The 14,625-nt window shown below is 39.9% G+C and overlaps 1 protein-coding gene across 2 annotated transcripts in view; it reads left to right on the top strand.

Annotated features, from left to right (window-relative positions):
• Positions 1–14,625, top strand: part of CA10 (carbonic anhydrase 10) — a 176,743-nt gene that overhangs the window by 158,378 nt on the left and 3,740 nt on the right. For both annotated transcript variants that reach the window (XM_034790339.1, XM_034790338.1), the window contains exons 3-5: positions 288–383; positions 2,988–3,060; positions 12,452–12,606. In XM_034790339.1, the coding sequence (XP_034646230.1) occupies positions 288–383; positions 2,988–3,060; positions 12,452–12,606 (324 nt within the window). The remainder of the gene's footprint in view (positions 1–287; positions 384–2,987; positions 3,061–12,451; positions 12,607–14,625) is intronic.

Genomic DNA, 14,625 nt, shown 5'->3' with positions numbered 1-14,625 from the left:
AAATTATGCCAACCCCTGCAGTGCACTTCATATGTGGTAAATTCACTTAACAGCAATTTAGAAGATGACACCCTGGTGCTGTGCCAGTTTGAGCCAGATGGTCACTGAGATTATTAAAATAATGCATGTTGCAAAAACCTCTGAAAAATTGCACTGTTACAAAGTTTACTAGCATGGTGGGGATCCTAATAAAAACAATCAGCCTATATATCAAAATAGTATTTGCAGACAATGCACAGTATGATTCTCCACTGTTTAATGATAATTTCCCCTCTTGCATCTTTTAGGTTCAACTAATCCACTATAATCATGAGTTGTATACAAATGTCACAGAGGCTGCAAAAAGTCCCAATGGCTTGGTGGTAGTTTCTATATTTATGAAAGTAAGTATTTCAATTTCATAAATATTATCTAATGTTTAAATTACTGAGATTTTGCCGTGAACAGAATTTTAGAATTAGCACTAGTCATCATCATTTGTATTCTGTCAGCGCCTGTTGCTTCAGTCAGAAGTCAAGAGACCCCATTGCGCTAGGCACTGTACCCTCATAATGAAAGAGACTGTCCCTGCTCCACAGAGCCTGCAGTCTAATGGGGAAAACACACCAGGTGGGAGAAAAACAGTTTTGTGGGGAGGACAAGATACAGTTAAACGAACATATTTGATACAATAAACAGCAGCTATAGCAGTTTATAGTTTCATGTTAAAATGCTCAGGGAAGTTATTAATTCTGCAGATTTGAGGTGTCCTGAAGAGATGCAAAAGTGAGTATATAATTAAAATGAACCCCTTTCTCATGGGGGTGAGGAGTGGGGAGAGAGGACAATTGCATTTTAGAGGAGTGGTGACTGGTTATAAATCAAGAAATGAGTTTCCCTACTAATGTCATTTAAAACACCCTAGATTATCAAAACTGAAAGAATGTTGAAAATCTAGTTGTCTTTTACTTATTTGCATTTCAGACAGGTAGAAGACCATATGATTATCTATTAACCTTCATACCAGACATACCCTCTACACTCCTCTACATCTATTGTTAATACTCAGAGCTCACAGTTTATTCAAACACTTTAGAATCCTCTTCTCCTCTTATTGCATCCTTGCGGCAATACATGAGTTATACCATTGTGTATCCTCCACCTTGCCTTAGTAACTGTTATTGCAAAACATTAGCTGCTCCTTCTAGGGGAAGGATGCTCTGATTTACTCTGCACCTCAAAGTATGTAGACAATGTCCCCAGAAATTAGATAGTCAGTTTAAAAAAAAATCCCTTTTAGTATACTCTGATATAAATTTAGAAGGATCAAACTTTCTGTCAAAATAGCAACCTCATAACTCAAATATCTATTTCACCAGTTATCTTGGAAAGTTGGACCTCCTTGCTGCCTTTTGTATAGCTCTAATATTTGAGGTATTTGTCAGAAAGCTCTTCAGGTTATCTCTTTCCTCCCTGTTATATTGTACTGTTCGGCGAGCCCAGTGAGTTAACTGTAGTTCGTGCAAAGGGATAGAATTGATGCATCTCCTGGATACTGCCCACAATTTTCAGTTCTGTGTGAATAACTTCATCATTCCTGTGTACTGCTTTAGGTGCGCTCCTAATGTAATGAATAACCCCAAGTGTCGAACCTGATTTGTAGTTTCCCTTCACACAGATACCTGGGTCTTTGTCTTCCATATATAGTGACAGTGCATGTTTTGTTTGGAATGTCTGAGTCAGTGTAAATCATTCCCTGAAATAATTGTGCATCAGAATAGACACAGTGTTTGATGGTCACTGAACATAGCTGTTACCTACTGCCAAATATTTCAGTATGTTTAAATGTTGAGGGGTAAAAAAAAATTTCACAGATAAAATTGCTGAACGCACCAGATCCTGTTACATGTACCACTCGATCAGTCATGGCTCTGGCCACCTCCTGATATTGGGGGATGAGCTGATTCTGGGGAGAATTCCCCTGCTTGTTCCGTGTGGAGGAGAGAAAACAATCTGAGGAAACAACTACAAGGATTTCAGAGGTTTCCTGTCCCTCAAATGGTGAGGATCCAGAACAGAACTTTTGCAATGCTTGGGGGCCATTTGGAGGTGGGATTCTGGTTCAGACCCATAATGGTTATATTACACATTTTATGACATTTCCAAGCCTCACAATAAAAGTGTTTTGAAACCTGCATATGTCACAGCAGTATCCATCCAATTGCTAAGAAACATACTGTAGCCCAGACAGGAGAGGACAGCAGAGAGAATTGATTAGAGTACCAGGAGGCCAGGTACAGAACCAACCAAGATACATAAATGTGTTGGACTTCAGAGGGCCTGGCCTAAGTGACAACACCACTTGTTAGCTCTGCCACTTACAGTGCAATAAAATATCCCAGGATGAATAGCAAAAATAAAATGCTAATACATGTAATATTCTGCATACAACCTTCCACAGTATGCAGTTCACTCAGTCAGACTTCCCTTGCAGTCCACATAGCCTGGTGTTGGGAATCTCACAGATAACATATAATTCTAAATAAAGATAAAAAGTGACTAGAAATAGATACAACAGAGAGAGGAGGAGACTGGTGCATGAGGTCTGAAATAGGAGATATAAGAGATGTCACATGATATGACACTGAATATTCTATGAGAGAATACCAAGTAGAGTGCTAATCACCCATAAATCCACCCAATTCAATTATGATGAGATCGAGACTCTATTTCACATTTTTATCCATATGTCAATTTTTCCTTCTATTTTCCATTGAATTTATATTTAGATGCAAACTTTCTAACCACTTCTGTTAGAGACATACCCATCTATAGTTGATTATGCCTCTTCCCGCAAAAGCCCTACAAAGCAATCACGTATCTGCCTTTTTTCCCATACTTTTCTCTCTATATATACACACATACACACACAGACACAAGCTATATTTTCCTGAAAGGTGAGGCTTGTGGTAACAAAGTTTTTGACATTATTCATTTTTCTCCTTTAGGTGTCTGAATCATCAAATCCATTTCTAAATCGCATGTTAAACAGAGACACCATAACAAGAATAACATATAAAAGTAAGTTTATTTTTATTCACCATGACTATCAGCTGCATGTAGTTCATGTAAACGCATATATTTAGTGAATCACAGGATGTGAGGGACATCTAGTAACGAACAAAAGCTACAAGGTTTGTATTGCCAGCTATCATTTCCAGCTGATCTGGGGATAAATTTGGGGACATAATATTATCAAAGAACCTAGCAGAGCCATCAGTCCATATAGTATATACTTGGAAGTTCAAAGCATATATTGTGTTTGAAAGAGCAATAAATTAAACTAAATTCAACAAATATACTATTTTTACATGGGGAAAATGCGTTTGTGTTAATAATGGAAGTTACCTGTGGAACAGTGAATTATATCAGATCAGAACATATTTTAATTTACAAAATATTACCTAGTTTCTTGTTTCATGATCATGTTTTTTAACATGCAAGTGGGTATTTCCCATTTTATTCAATATTAAGCAATGGTTCCTTTTTATTAATTGTGTTTAAAAAGATGCTATTTCTACTGAATTGCTACTGCATATAATGGTAGTAGTATGAAGATGTCATGAAAATAAGTATTGTACATTTGCTGTATGTGGAATGCATTTAAGTGAGAACGTTCAGTAATTCCATACCATTGAATGGAAAACTAAAGCTTAAATGTCAGCTAACAATGAAGGTAACTTTAAGGCAGGAAAATATAAAGATCTTGATTGAGCAAATGAAATCTCGTCTCTTGGAAATCCTAGCCCCATTTTGCTTTTGAAAACTAGGAGAATATGTAGTTCAGTGGTTAGCTAGGGGACTGGCAATCAAGACTCTTCTGTTCTATTCCCAGTTCTGTGACCTTGGGCAAGTTACTTAAGGTATCTGTGCCTCATCTTACCCATCTATAAAATTGAGTTTACCACCATTTACCTCACAAGGGGTTTGGATTACTTTTAAACCTTAAAGTCTGGCAAACCTCATTTGCTTTGGACTGAGCCTGAAACTCTCCAAGGCTCTCTGAAAAATCCATTAAACCTTGACAAGTTTCATATTTGTAACAAAACTTGCCTGATCTCAGGTTTCTCTGTGAAAGGCTTGGAAAATTTCCTTTAAATACATATTTACTATATGCATGCTGCCTGTTATAGGATGGATCATGCCCTCCTATGGAAACCCGCTTTTTCCCTCCCCCACAGGGATTGCAACATTGAGAGAAAAAGATTAATATATTAAATTTCAGAAAGGGACCATTATGATCATCTAATCCAGTGGTGGGCAACCTGCGGTCAAGGTAATCTGCTAGCAGGCCACAAGACAGTTTGTTTACATTGACCGTCCATAGATACGGCCGCCCGCAGCTCCCAGTGGCCGCGGTTTGCTATTCCCGGCCAATGGGAGCTGTGGGAGGAGCTGCGGCCAGCATGTCCCTGCAGCCCGTACCGCTTCCCTCAGCTCCCATTGGCCAGGAATGGCAAACCACGGCCACTGTGAGCTGCAGGCAACCGTGCCTGCGGACAGTCAATGTAAAAAAACTGTCCTGCGGCCTGCCAGCGGATTACCCTGACAGGCCACATCAGGGTGTGGCCCAATGGCCTGCAGGTTGCCCACCACTGATCTAATCTGACCTCTTGCATAGTACAGGCCATAGAATTTCACCCAGTAATTCCTACATCTTAAAATAGCATATATATATTTTAGAATGACATCCAGTCTTGAGGTAAAGACTTCAAGTGCTGGAGAGTCCACCATATCCGTAGGTAAATTGTTTCAATAGTTAATTACTCTCTATTAAAAATATGCAACTTATTTCTTCTCCCCCTATAGGTACTTATGAAAATGAAAGAACCACAGGGCTCCCCTCACAAATTTTTCCCTCAGACCTTTTCCTCACTGGGTAGGATTTTCTCCCCACCCTTAGAGAAGTAGTAGGGATTTGGGCCCAGTTCATAGATGGTCTGCTTTCCTTCCCCCAAATACCCTGGCAGACAGTACAGTTTCTTGGTAGCTAAAATGCTAGGGTTTCTCTCACCAGCCACTTCCCCTAGAATACCCTGAAGGGATAAATCACAGCACAGAAGTAGTTAAGGTATTAACTTTTCTGAGGATTCCCTATGGAGTGATAAGGAAGAGATGCGTGTTCCCCTTGCTGATTCTCCAAATCCCAAAGTATGGATTCCTGGGCCAGCAAACTGCTCTTCAGGTGTCAGACAGACATCTGGACTATGCCACAGAGGGAGCTCTTCCTCCTCTGTCGCCCAAAATACTCCCCCCACCCAAATTTATGGAAGGGAAGCTGCTTCTGTCTAGAGTGTCGATACCATGTTCTTTAACCTTTCATTGATTGTTTTTCCTTTTCTTTTAAACCAAACCTTGAACTATGAAATCTGTTCCAATCACACTGAATTTAGGTCATGAGATGAGCCATGAATTTAAGGTGAAAATGCAAAATGTAGGTAGTTTTAGATTTCATAGTCAAATGTTATTGGACCCATTTTAAAATTTTAATTATGGTTAACATTGACCCACATAGCTGTTAAAATCAAGCCCTAAATAGATACACACAGTGCACAATGTGCTGCTGCAATACATTGAGCTTACTTTCCGCAGTAACAAGTATTGATTAGAAGTGTTTTTAGTGCAAATTGGGAATGTGAAAAAGTTATTGAAAGTCATTCTAAAGTTGCCTTGGGTGATGGATTATAGTGTCATTGCTGAAAAAATAATTTTACTTCATATATTAGAAGGATTTCTATACTGCATTTAACAGCTGGGATTTTTTTAACTTGCGCTTTAGGGAACCTCAGTGAATACTTGGTGTACTCTTAACAAAATGGCCAGTCCCAATTACTTCAGTGAGAGCATGGCCAGAATGACAAGTATAGATTGGGTCCAAAGTCAGGCGCACTGTAAGTAGGGCAGTTCAAGCAATGATTAAAAACGCAGTAAGAGATATTTAGTCTGTTACATAATAAGCCCAAGGACAAAATGTGTCAAAGGGGGAATTTGAAATGTAAGAAAATATTAATGGTTAAAATGGACGTAACAACCCCCCCCCCCCTTGGAATTCCAAAGTGGATTTTAAATGCCTGTTTTATTCTTCTGCCAGTGGCTCGGCACAAAGAATTGGATTTGAAGAGGTTGAAATGACTGTTCTTTTAAATAGACTTAGTCAGGAACTATATGAATATCTCTAAAGAAAAATTGCTTTAATATTCATGTTTAAAGTAGGGCAACTGAGGGGCTGAAGGTGGTTTTCTTTTCTTTTAAAACAGCAATATTGGTTTTTAAAACTGAAATATGCCACGTTGGTTTACGCTTTTGCGGGTAGAGGAGCCCACACTTCACTTAATGTTGGATAAAACCAGCACTTTAGCTTCCAAGGAATCTGTGCAGAAATTTGGGCTTCATGTGTTGCACCAGAATTGCTGCCAAGAAGCCATCTGAAAGGGAAAAGATGTTGAATTTTGGACTTACTTCCTTACATTTAATGCTTAACACTTAACTGCCTCACAGGGGAACATACGAATAAGTATCCCAATCTCAGATTCAGCCAAGAGAATTTATAGCCAAATTTATGGACATAGTCTCAAATTTCAGAGGCTTCTGTTTTTGGACTTCAACTTGGCTTCCAACTTTAGACACCAAGGACCTGACTATCAGACGTGCTGAGCTCTCAAAGCTCCAGGCATAAGCGGTGGGAGCTATGGATGCTTGGCATCTCTGAAAATCAGGTCCTCGGTGTCCAAAATTAGAGGCCACTTTTCTCAATCTGGGCATAAGTAATTTGTCCAAGGCAACAGGTGGAAACACTCAGAGCTAGAATTAAAACTTGGAACCACTTAGTTTCCTATCCTCTTCCTAATCTCTAGACCATGCCTTTCTCCTATTGGATTATTGTTTATGTACTTGGTTTTACCTCAGCACCGGGAACTGAATGACATGACCTCTTGAAGTCCCTTCCAGCCCTACATTTCTATGATTCCATATTCTGAACTGAGAAGATCCAATGCGATAGAGTAGTTTTTAAACACTATATTCTCTGTAAAATATCACTATTTCAATATTTGAACCCTAATTATCCAGCCTCAGAAGCCCTCCCATTGAAGTCAATGGGAGTTTGCCACTGACAGCACTGGGATTAGGTTCTACCATTTTAGCATGTTGCATTTTTAATTTCATAAAGCAAAGTATGTGGCTTAAGTAGTTTCTTAAAGAGGGCTAATTTTGTTATGTGTGGTTCTTGCTATGAAGGGGGGAAATTAGGAAAATCAGTGTAACAAATGCAGAGAAAAGAATGAGAATTTCAACATCCGTAAAGAAAATTGTCTGAGTCGAGACCTTTATGTAAATTAATGTGAAAGCTAATGAAATGTAATTTGTGTAGAGAAAAGTTCACGGGTTCAGAAATTATCCTGAGACATAAGCAGCTCAAGATGAACAGAATGTGGATTGCAGATAGGAATGATGCTTAGAGTTTAGCAAAATCTGAAAATGGTTATTAAAGAAGGATATTGACAAAGTATGCAGAGAAGCCTCACCCAGAATAATTTGAATATTATGAAGTTTATACCTTCAATAGAAATCATACATTTAAAAAGACATCACATTAAAGGGTGACAGTCTATTACTATTGAAAATGCAAGATTTCTACTAGAAAAAAACTTGACTAAGATATGGAAAAATGGGAATGGGTGGGAAAAGAGAGTGGTGGTTCAAGGCAAAGGTTGATAATAAGGTGCCACATCCTGTAGGCTTTTCTCGGTGGAATCTGCCTATTTTCAGTATGAGTTTGGACTAAATAAGGACCCGGCTCAATATTTGCTTTTATTGGGCTACAATATAAATTAATGGAGATATCCCATCTCCTAGAACTAGAAGGGACCTTGAAAGGTCATTGAGTCCAGCCTCCTGCCTTCACTAGCAGGACCAAGTACTGATTTTGCCCCAGATCCCTAATATTTTCTTCCACCTCTTCATTACCCTTTTCATCCCTTTCCAGGGTCACATTAAGATGGTGAGAGAAACTCTACCTCTTCTGTCATTCCCATGAATTGCTATTTAGGGTGTCTGTAGTATGCAATGTTCACTTTCTTGCCATAAACATGCTTCAGCTGAAAACAGATGCAGTGGACCCAGTTCATCCCAGGTGTGGCTCCATTGCTCAGAGTCTCAAGTGGAAAAAATAGACCACAACTTGAACATAATTCATCCTAAACATCAATGTGGGCAAATAGCTCTCAGGTCAACTGAATACTGGTCAGCCCCAAAGAATCAGATTACATCTTGTGGGGCCCTCAGACTCAAACAAGGTAATAATATAGGTCCTGATCCAGAGGCCAGTAAAGCCAGTGGGAGTCTTTCCATTGACTTCAATAAGCTTTGCATCAGACTCAAACCCCAAGGTTTTTTTTTCCCCTCTGGGCCCCACAACCTGGTAGATAGCTCACTTCTAATCCTGTTTACATGAATTCAGGATGTCATCCAGGTCAGGCTTCATCTGTGGTGGAGTGTTTAAGCTCTTACTTCCACTCCATATTCCTACCCACCTCTGTGCCTGGTTTTTGATGGTCTAAACCCAATCCTCACATGCTCAGTTGGTTGCTCCTGGTAATCTAAGCCTTGTGACTTCCGCTTAAAGCTCGGTTGTTTATTTCTTGGATGAGATATGCAGAGCACTATTATTTTATAACTGCAGTTCAAATCTGTGGAGTTATTAGTAACCCAAATGGTACTTACTGAGTGCATTACATCACAGTAAGCAAAGAGATCTAAGAGTGGGAGAGAGGCACACCAGGAGATACATTGCAAATGATTTAGGAAATAAATGGTGCTTGACTCCTGCATAGGTACTCAAGGGAGCAGAAAGCCCAAGCATCCCCTGTTCCCCATTCAGAGGTATATCATAGAGGGAGTCCTTGCATTCAGGAAATGCAATGACTCTACAGCAAGTTCTACCCTATGCAAAGGGGGCCAGGTCTAGTTCCTACAATTCTACACCAGAGATGTGAATAACTGCTGCACTCTCCCCAAGGGTATTGCATCATCAGCCAGGCTCTTCTTGTGTTCCCTCCCAGAGGTTCTGCCAGAAACACATGGTTTCTTGGACCTTGCACTACAGTGGGGGTGCCCCCACAATGGCTCAGTACAGCCCTTTGTTACATGCCTCAGTCCTGCCCTAGATCATGACAACTGCTGTCTGAGGAGACTGAACAGTGCCACTTACACAGGTTAAAAATCCACATTAAGAATAATGGGCTAAATTCACCATTGGCATAAACAGGGGCAGTGCCACTGAAACAAGTAGAGTTTCCTGCATTTATACCAACAACTGCATGTCTTCTATGTGATACCTTGCTGTATTGCTTCTAGCCTAATTTTCGTAGTGCCCATCTATAGTAGAGCAGGTGAAATAAAAGAGATGTGACCCCAAAAAAGCCATAAATTACCAACATCCCAGATCTTCACTAATTTCTTAGGTTGGCTTTTAGTCTCCTGGTAGACACTTCAGAGAAAATTATGCTCTCGTTTAAACCGTTGCAAACCCATTGAAGTTGATATGGATGTCAGTAAGAGAATTTGGCCCTTGGAGTTTGAAACTATCTATTCTTACTGATCCCCTGCCATTTAGAATGAACATACCCGTCTCCCTGGTTTATAAATAATTAGAAGGATGTTCATGTGGGGAAAAGAGGTGTGTAATGACTCGTACAAAACAATCACTGGCATGAAAAAAATGCATTCCATGCTCACTAATTCCAGCAAAATTATTGCTGCACTGCTAATTTTTTTTTATTAATAGGGCGTAGGTGTAGTCAGTACTCTCTAGCTGTTAAAATTTAACACCATTCTGGCTCAGTAATGCAACAGCAATTGTTTAGCACTTTCATATGGAACATTTTTTGGCTTGGAAACACATTCAGAATCCCAGGCCTTCGGCCAATGGAAGTTGAACATGTTAACAAAGGTGATAGACTCAGTCACCTGGGTGAGAGTAACAATGTTTTCCACTCTATTAGTAGACCCCCACAATTGATATATAGAACTGCATTCATATTGACTTCAAGTACAAAAAGGGGTGGGACTTCAGATTTCTCACAGCCAAGAAAATATACTGTGGAGACATCTTTCCTGAAATAATGAAGATTAAGTCTGAACAGATTTTAAATAGATAGCAGGCATGATTCTTGTGTAACCCACTGGTGAGTGTGTCCAGTCTCTGCTCAATCACCGGTGGTTATGAATTATATAGTCCCAGCTAGAGAGACGTGACCGTTTAGTTAATGCTGTAGCAACTCATGCATTTAGCTCACTAAATCCCCAGTGTGCTGGTCAAGATAGCAGCCATCACATTTGTATTCCGTGGGCACTCCAACCATCTACTGCCTGAGACAGGCATTTGTGATGCAAAAAGGTCTTTTTTTCCCCTCACACACAACACAGAACATGTATTTTGCCTTATCCTTTAGCAACAATCTCTCAAATGGAGATGAAATATCACATTTTTAAGCGCTTGCATGCTTCCTTGATCATTGCAACTTTTCTGCTTTCTTTTTGGAAGGTAGGAGAGGGAAATAGAGGAGGAAGGAGTGGAGGTTGTTTGTTAACTGTGCAATACCATGGATGTTGATCAATGACATTTTATGTAAATATTGTTGTAAATGAGGATATTCAAACAATAGGTACAGACTTTATTATACTAGTGACACAAAGTAGAGCATGAATAAAGTAAGTTGATATACTTCATGAGTGACACCTGGAGAAATGTGGCTTATATGATACACACGTACTGCAACTGAATCAGTCAAAGACTCAAGTCATTTACTTCCATTATGGTCAAGTATGTGAAGACTCACTTTCATGGCTATTTCTGCTGCTGTCCTAGAAAAGAGTGTAACTGGTGAAACGAAGTAACTGCCTGACTTGTCAGCTGTTTAAGGGGAAGCCATCTACACTGAATACTTTGGCTAATAAAAGCTAACATTTAGCATGAATTTCATAACTTTCTTAAAAGTGAACAAAAAATATATTTACAATCTCAAAAACTCTTCCCCCTTTTTTCTTTTTCAATAGCTTGTTTTAAAGATGTATTGATTGTAAATTAATTGCTCATTAACATGTGGTTTTTATTCTAGTTAAGTTTACAATAAATGTTGCATGGGAAACTTCAGATAAACTCAGTGGAAAGTCATGACCATTCTGATATAGATTAGAATTGATGTGCTTTAGACTGAGGTCTCTAGTCTATGAGCAGGAATCTTAGCATTTGATTTCCACTGCACTTGCTTCCATATCTCCCCATCAATGTCAATGGCAGGTCCTTTCATTTACTGAAAGGAGAAGAAATGTGCTTAGTTAGCAGCATGGTAGCACACCTTCCTTGCCCACATAGTATTTGCTTAACTAATGAACCATACCAAACACACTACATGCAATTGAAAGCAGCCACTGAGATTTCACCATTACTTCATCTTACCAGCCCAGCTCCCGCAGTGATGCATCATATTGGTAGAGGAGACAGTTGAAGAGTTTAAATGTAAAGTACCCCAGCACAATATCCAGTAAGGAATTGTTTGAGTCTGAAATTCTGCAGAGAATCCTGGAAAATCAGGTTACAGCTTTGAAAGACTTGCAGAAAGCACTGCAGGGGTAGTGTTATGTAACAGCAATAATACATACAATATAGCAGGGGATGAGCAGCTTCAATGATCTTAAAAGTTATATCCATTTCTAATTATATGCTGGCACATGTCCACACTCTGCAGTCGTCTACAAAGGGACACTTCATTAATACCAGAGAGGCTATGAAAAAAGTGGGAAGCCCAGTAAGTTTCTTTACAGCATATTTTCTCACCTCTGACTTGAGCATTCTGAGTTTATACTGCATCCACTCCCACTGTGCCCACTAAAGGACAGCAGGCTTCATTGAGCAGCTATATCATCAGACATTAACCTTAACAAGACAGGACAGTCTTTTCTCTCAAACAAGGGTAATTAAGCTTTAGCACTCTTGGCCTTCCCAAGGTTTTGTTGAGCAAAAATTGTTCATCACTCCAAAAATATGGTAAGTCGGCATTCTCCAAAGACTGATGCATCCAAATCAATAAATACAACTTCAACCAGCTTTAAACCCAAATACCTAAAACAGGGCCAAATAAATTCTCACTGCAAATGCTTGTGCTAGACTCCCAGTGAAGTCAACAGAACCTGTGAGCAAGCATCTAAGGGCAAAGTTACGATATTAAAATAATAATATCTGTTAATGTCCATGTGTTGAACAATCAATTTGTACAGAGCACAATGTATATTCATTTGACCTTCTATTTCAGTAAATCTAAGGTTGAGGTTCTAAAGTAAAAGGCATGCGCAACAAAGTTTGTCTTGTGAAAATATTGCTTGATCTAGATCATTTTCCCCCTTTATTCTCTAGATGATGCATACTTACTGCAGGGACTTAATATTGAGGAACTTTATCCCGAGACCTCTAGTTTCATTACATATGATGGGTCCATGACCATTCCACCCTGCTATGAAACAGCAAGTTGGATAATAATGAACAAGCCTGTCTACATAACAAGGATGCAGGTAAACTAAAACGAACATAATGGATTTAGTAAATGTCATCAGAAGAATAAATATTTTAAATGTACATCTTCGTAGCATCATATTTGAAATTATGTTTCTCTTTGGTTTAGTGCAATACTGTATCTTAAACCATGTGTAGAAATTACAAAACAAACAAGGGGGTGCTAGAATAACTAAAAAATACCCACGCGCAGAAGCATAATTGGGACCCTCCTACACTAGGTTAGAAAAGACTAAGAACATTAGAAGAGTGAGGATTGTGGTCTCATGAGGGATTGTGGAAGCCAGTTTATGCAGTGGGACTGGAGCTAGGACAAAAAGCCTTTGGGGAAGGCTCCAGTCTACATTTTCTGGTGCAGAAAAAAGGTGGCAGGATTGATGCCAGCACATGTGTGTCAAAAATTTGGAAGATAGGCCTTTGGTTCCGGAGTGACATATTGAGGGCTACTGTTAGGTAGCAGCAGCAGAGAGCAAGCAGTAGGAGCTAGATTCATTCCATTGTGTTGGCCACCTGGGGACCACATTGGTGGAAAAGCCACAACAACGGGGTCTTTGCAGCACAGTTCAGTTGCTTTCAACCCCCACTGAGAGTGCCACAGAGAGCAGATCCTCAAGCGTGGGTGCCTGGGAAATGGGGCATCAAAGGGTGGCAGCCTCTGGCAGCAGGCTGCAGCACTACAAGTGCACCTGTGTCACTTTCCCTTCTCAGGGTAACCCAAGAGCTCCACTTCAGGCTCTCTTGCTTAAAAAATATCCCATAGCTCTAATAGTCTGTAACAAAAGTCCCAAAACATAGTCCATATCATTCCCAGTCCACGTTATCCTTAAAACCCCCTTCTTCCCAGCAGGAAAACCACTAATGCCACCCCCAGCCTCTCTGCTTGGAGTGCATCCTCATCATATTCTGGGGTCTCTTTTGCCTTCCAACCCTGGCTCTCTGGCTTGCAGAGGTCAGCTGGTGAACCCCATTTTCTGCGCTCCAGCCTTCAGTATCTCCCCACCCCACAGGAAACACCTTCCGACTCTGGCAACTCTCACTCAGGAAGTTCTGATTCACTGGGTCTCCCTCTCTCAGATTCTGCCTGGTCCTTTCTATTCCCCAGATACTGCCCTGCCCTCTTAATTGGCCAAATGGGAGCCTATTCTGGCACAGAGCACTGGACCTATTTAATTTACTGGGGCCAGCCACGGGATGCACTGATTCACCTCATCCCTGGTATATCCTCCATTAGTGAGAATCCTAAGAGCCCTAAGCAGATCTTAGAGCTGTTTTCTCACCTCACCCCAGAGTACAGCAGCTCTAGCTAACACAGCAGAAGTTATCTAGTCCAAGGAATGAAATAAAGGATGAGAAATCAGGGCTCAAAAAAATCACATTGGGGCTTCAAGTCCTGTCATCTTTGTCAATAAGATGCTATAGAAAGCATGCAATGTATTTTAACTGCATTGTATTAATTCTGTCCAACTGTGCATGGGTTTGGGGAATACAGTTTGTTGTTCTATTCTAAATGGGTAGAGTAATTTAGGGGACACAATTGAGAAAAAACGGGTACATATCATACATACTAAACTTCCCAATAAACGTGCATGTTTTCTACAAGAAATATTTTTGTTACATTATTACGATAATGCAAATTGTTTAGTAGAAAACGAAGATCAGAATGTTTCTATAGCCTACACTAGTACTCAAAGGACATCATCTCATGATAGCTGCTCCTTGTCAGGCTTTACTGGTTAGATGCATACTACCATATTAGTACTGCAAATTGATTTAATGGAATACATACTAATTATACAGTATACTCAGACTTGAGAACTGATGCAAGACAGAAGATTTCCCTTGTAGTCATTAGCACATCTACAACATGCAAAACACACCTACAGGTATAGTTCTCTTCAAAACTCTCCAAGCTCATTAGATTCCCCCACTTTCCCACTACTCTAACTAATGAGGTAGCCACCAGGAGGAAATGGATAAATGCCCTTTAACCCTTAGATTGCCACTTCAAAAGTCATCGT

The sequence above is a fragment of the Trachemys scripta genome, chromosome 14 (genome assembly GCF_013100865.1).
Source record: "Trachemys scripta elegans isolate TJP31775 chromosome 14, CAS_Tse_1.0, whole genome shotgun sequence".
Lineage (NCBI taxonomy): Eukaryota > Metazoa > Chordata > Testudines > Emydidae > Trachemys > Trachemys scripta.
The sequence above is the reverse complement of the archived record's forward strand: the minus strand, read 5'-3'. Positions and strand labels throughout refer to the sequence as shown.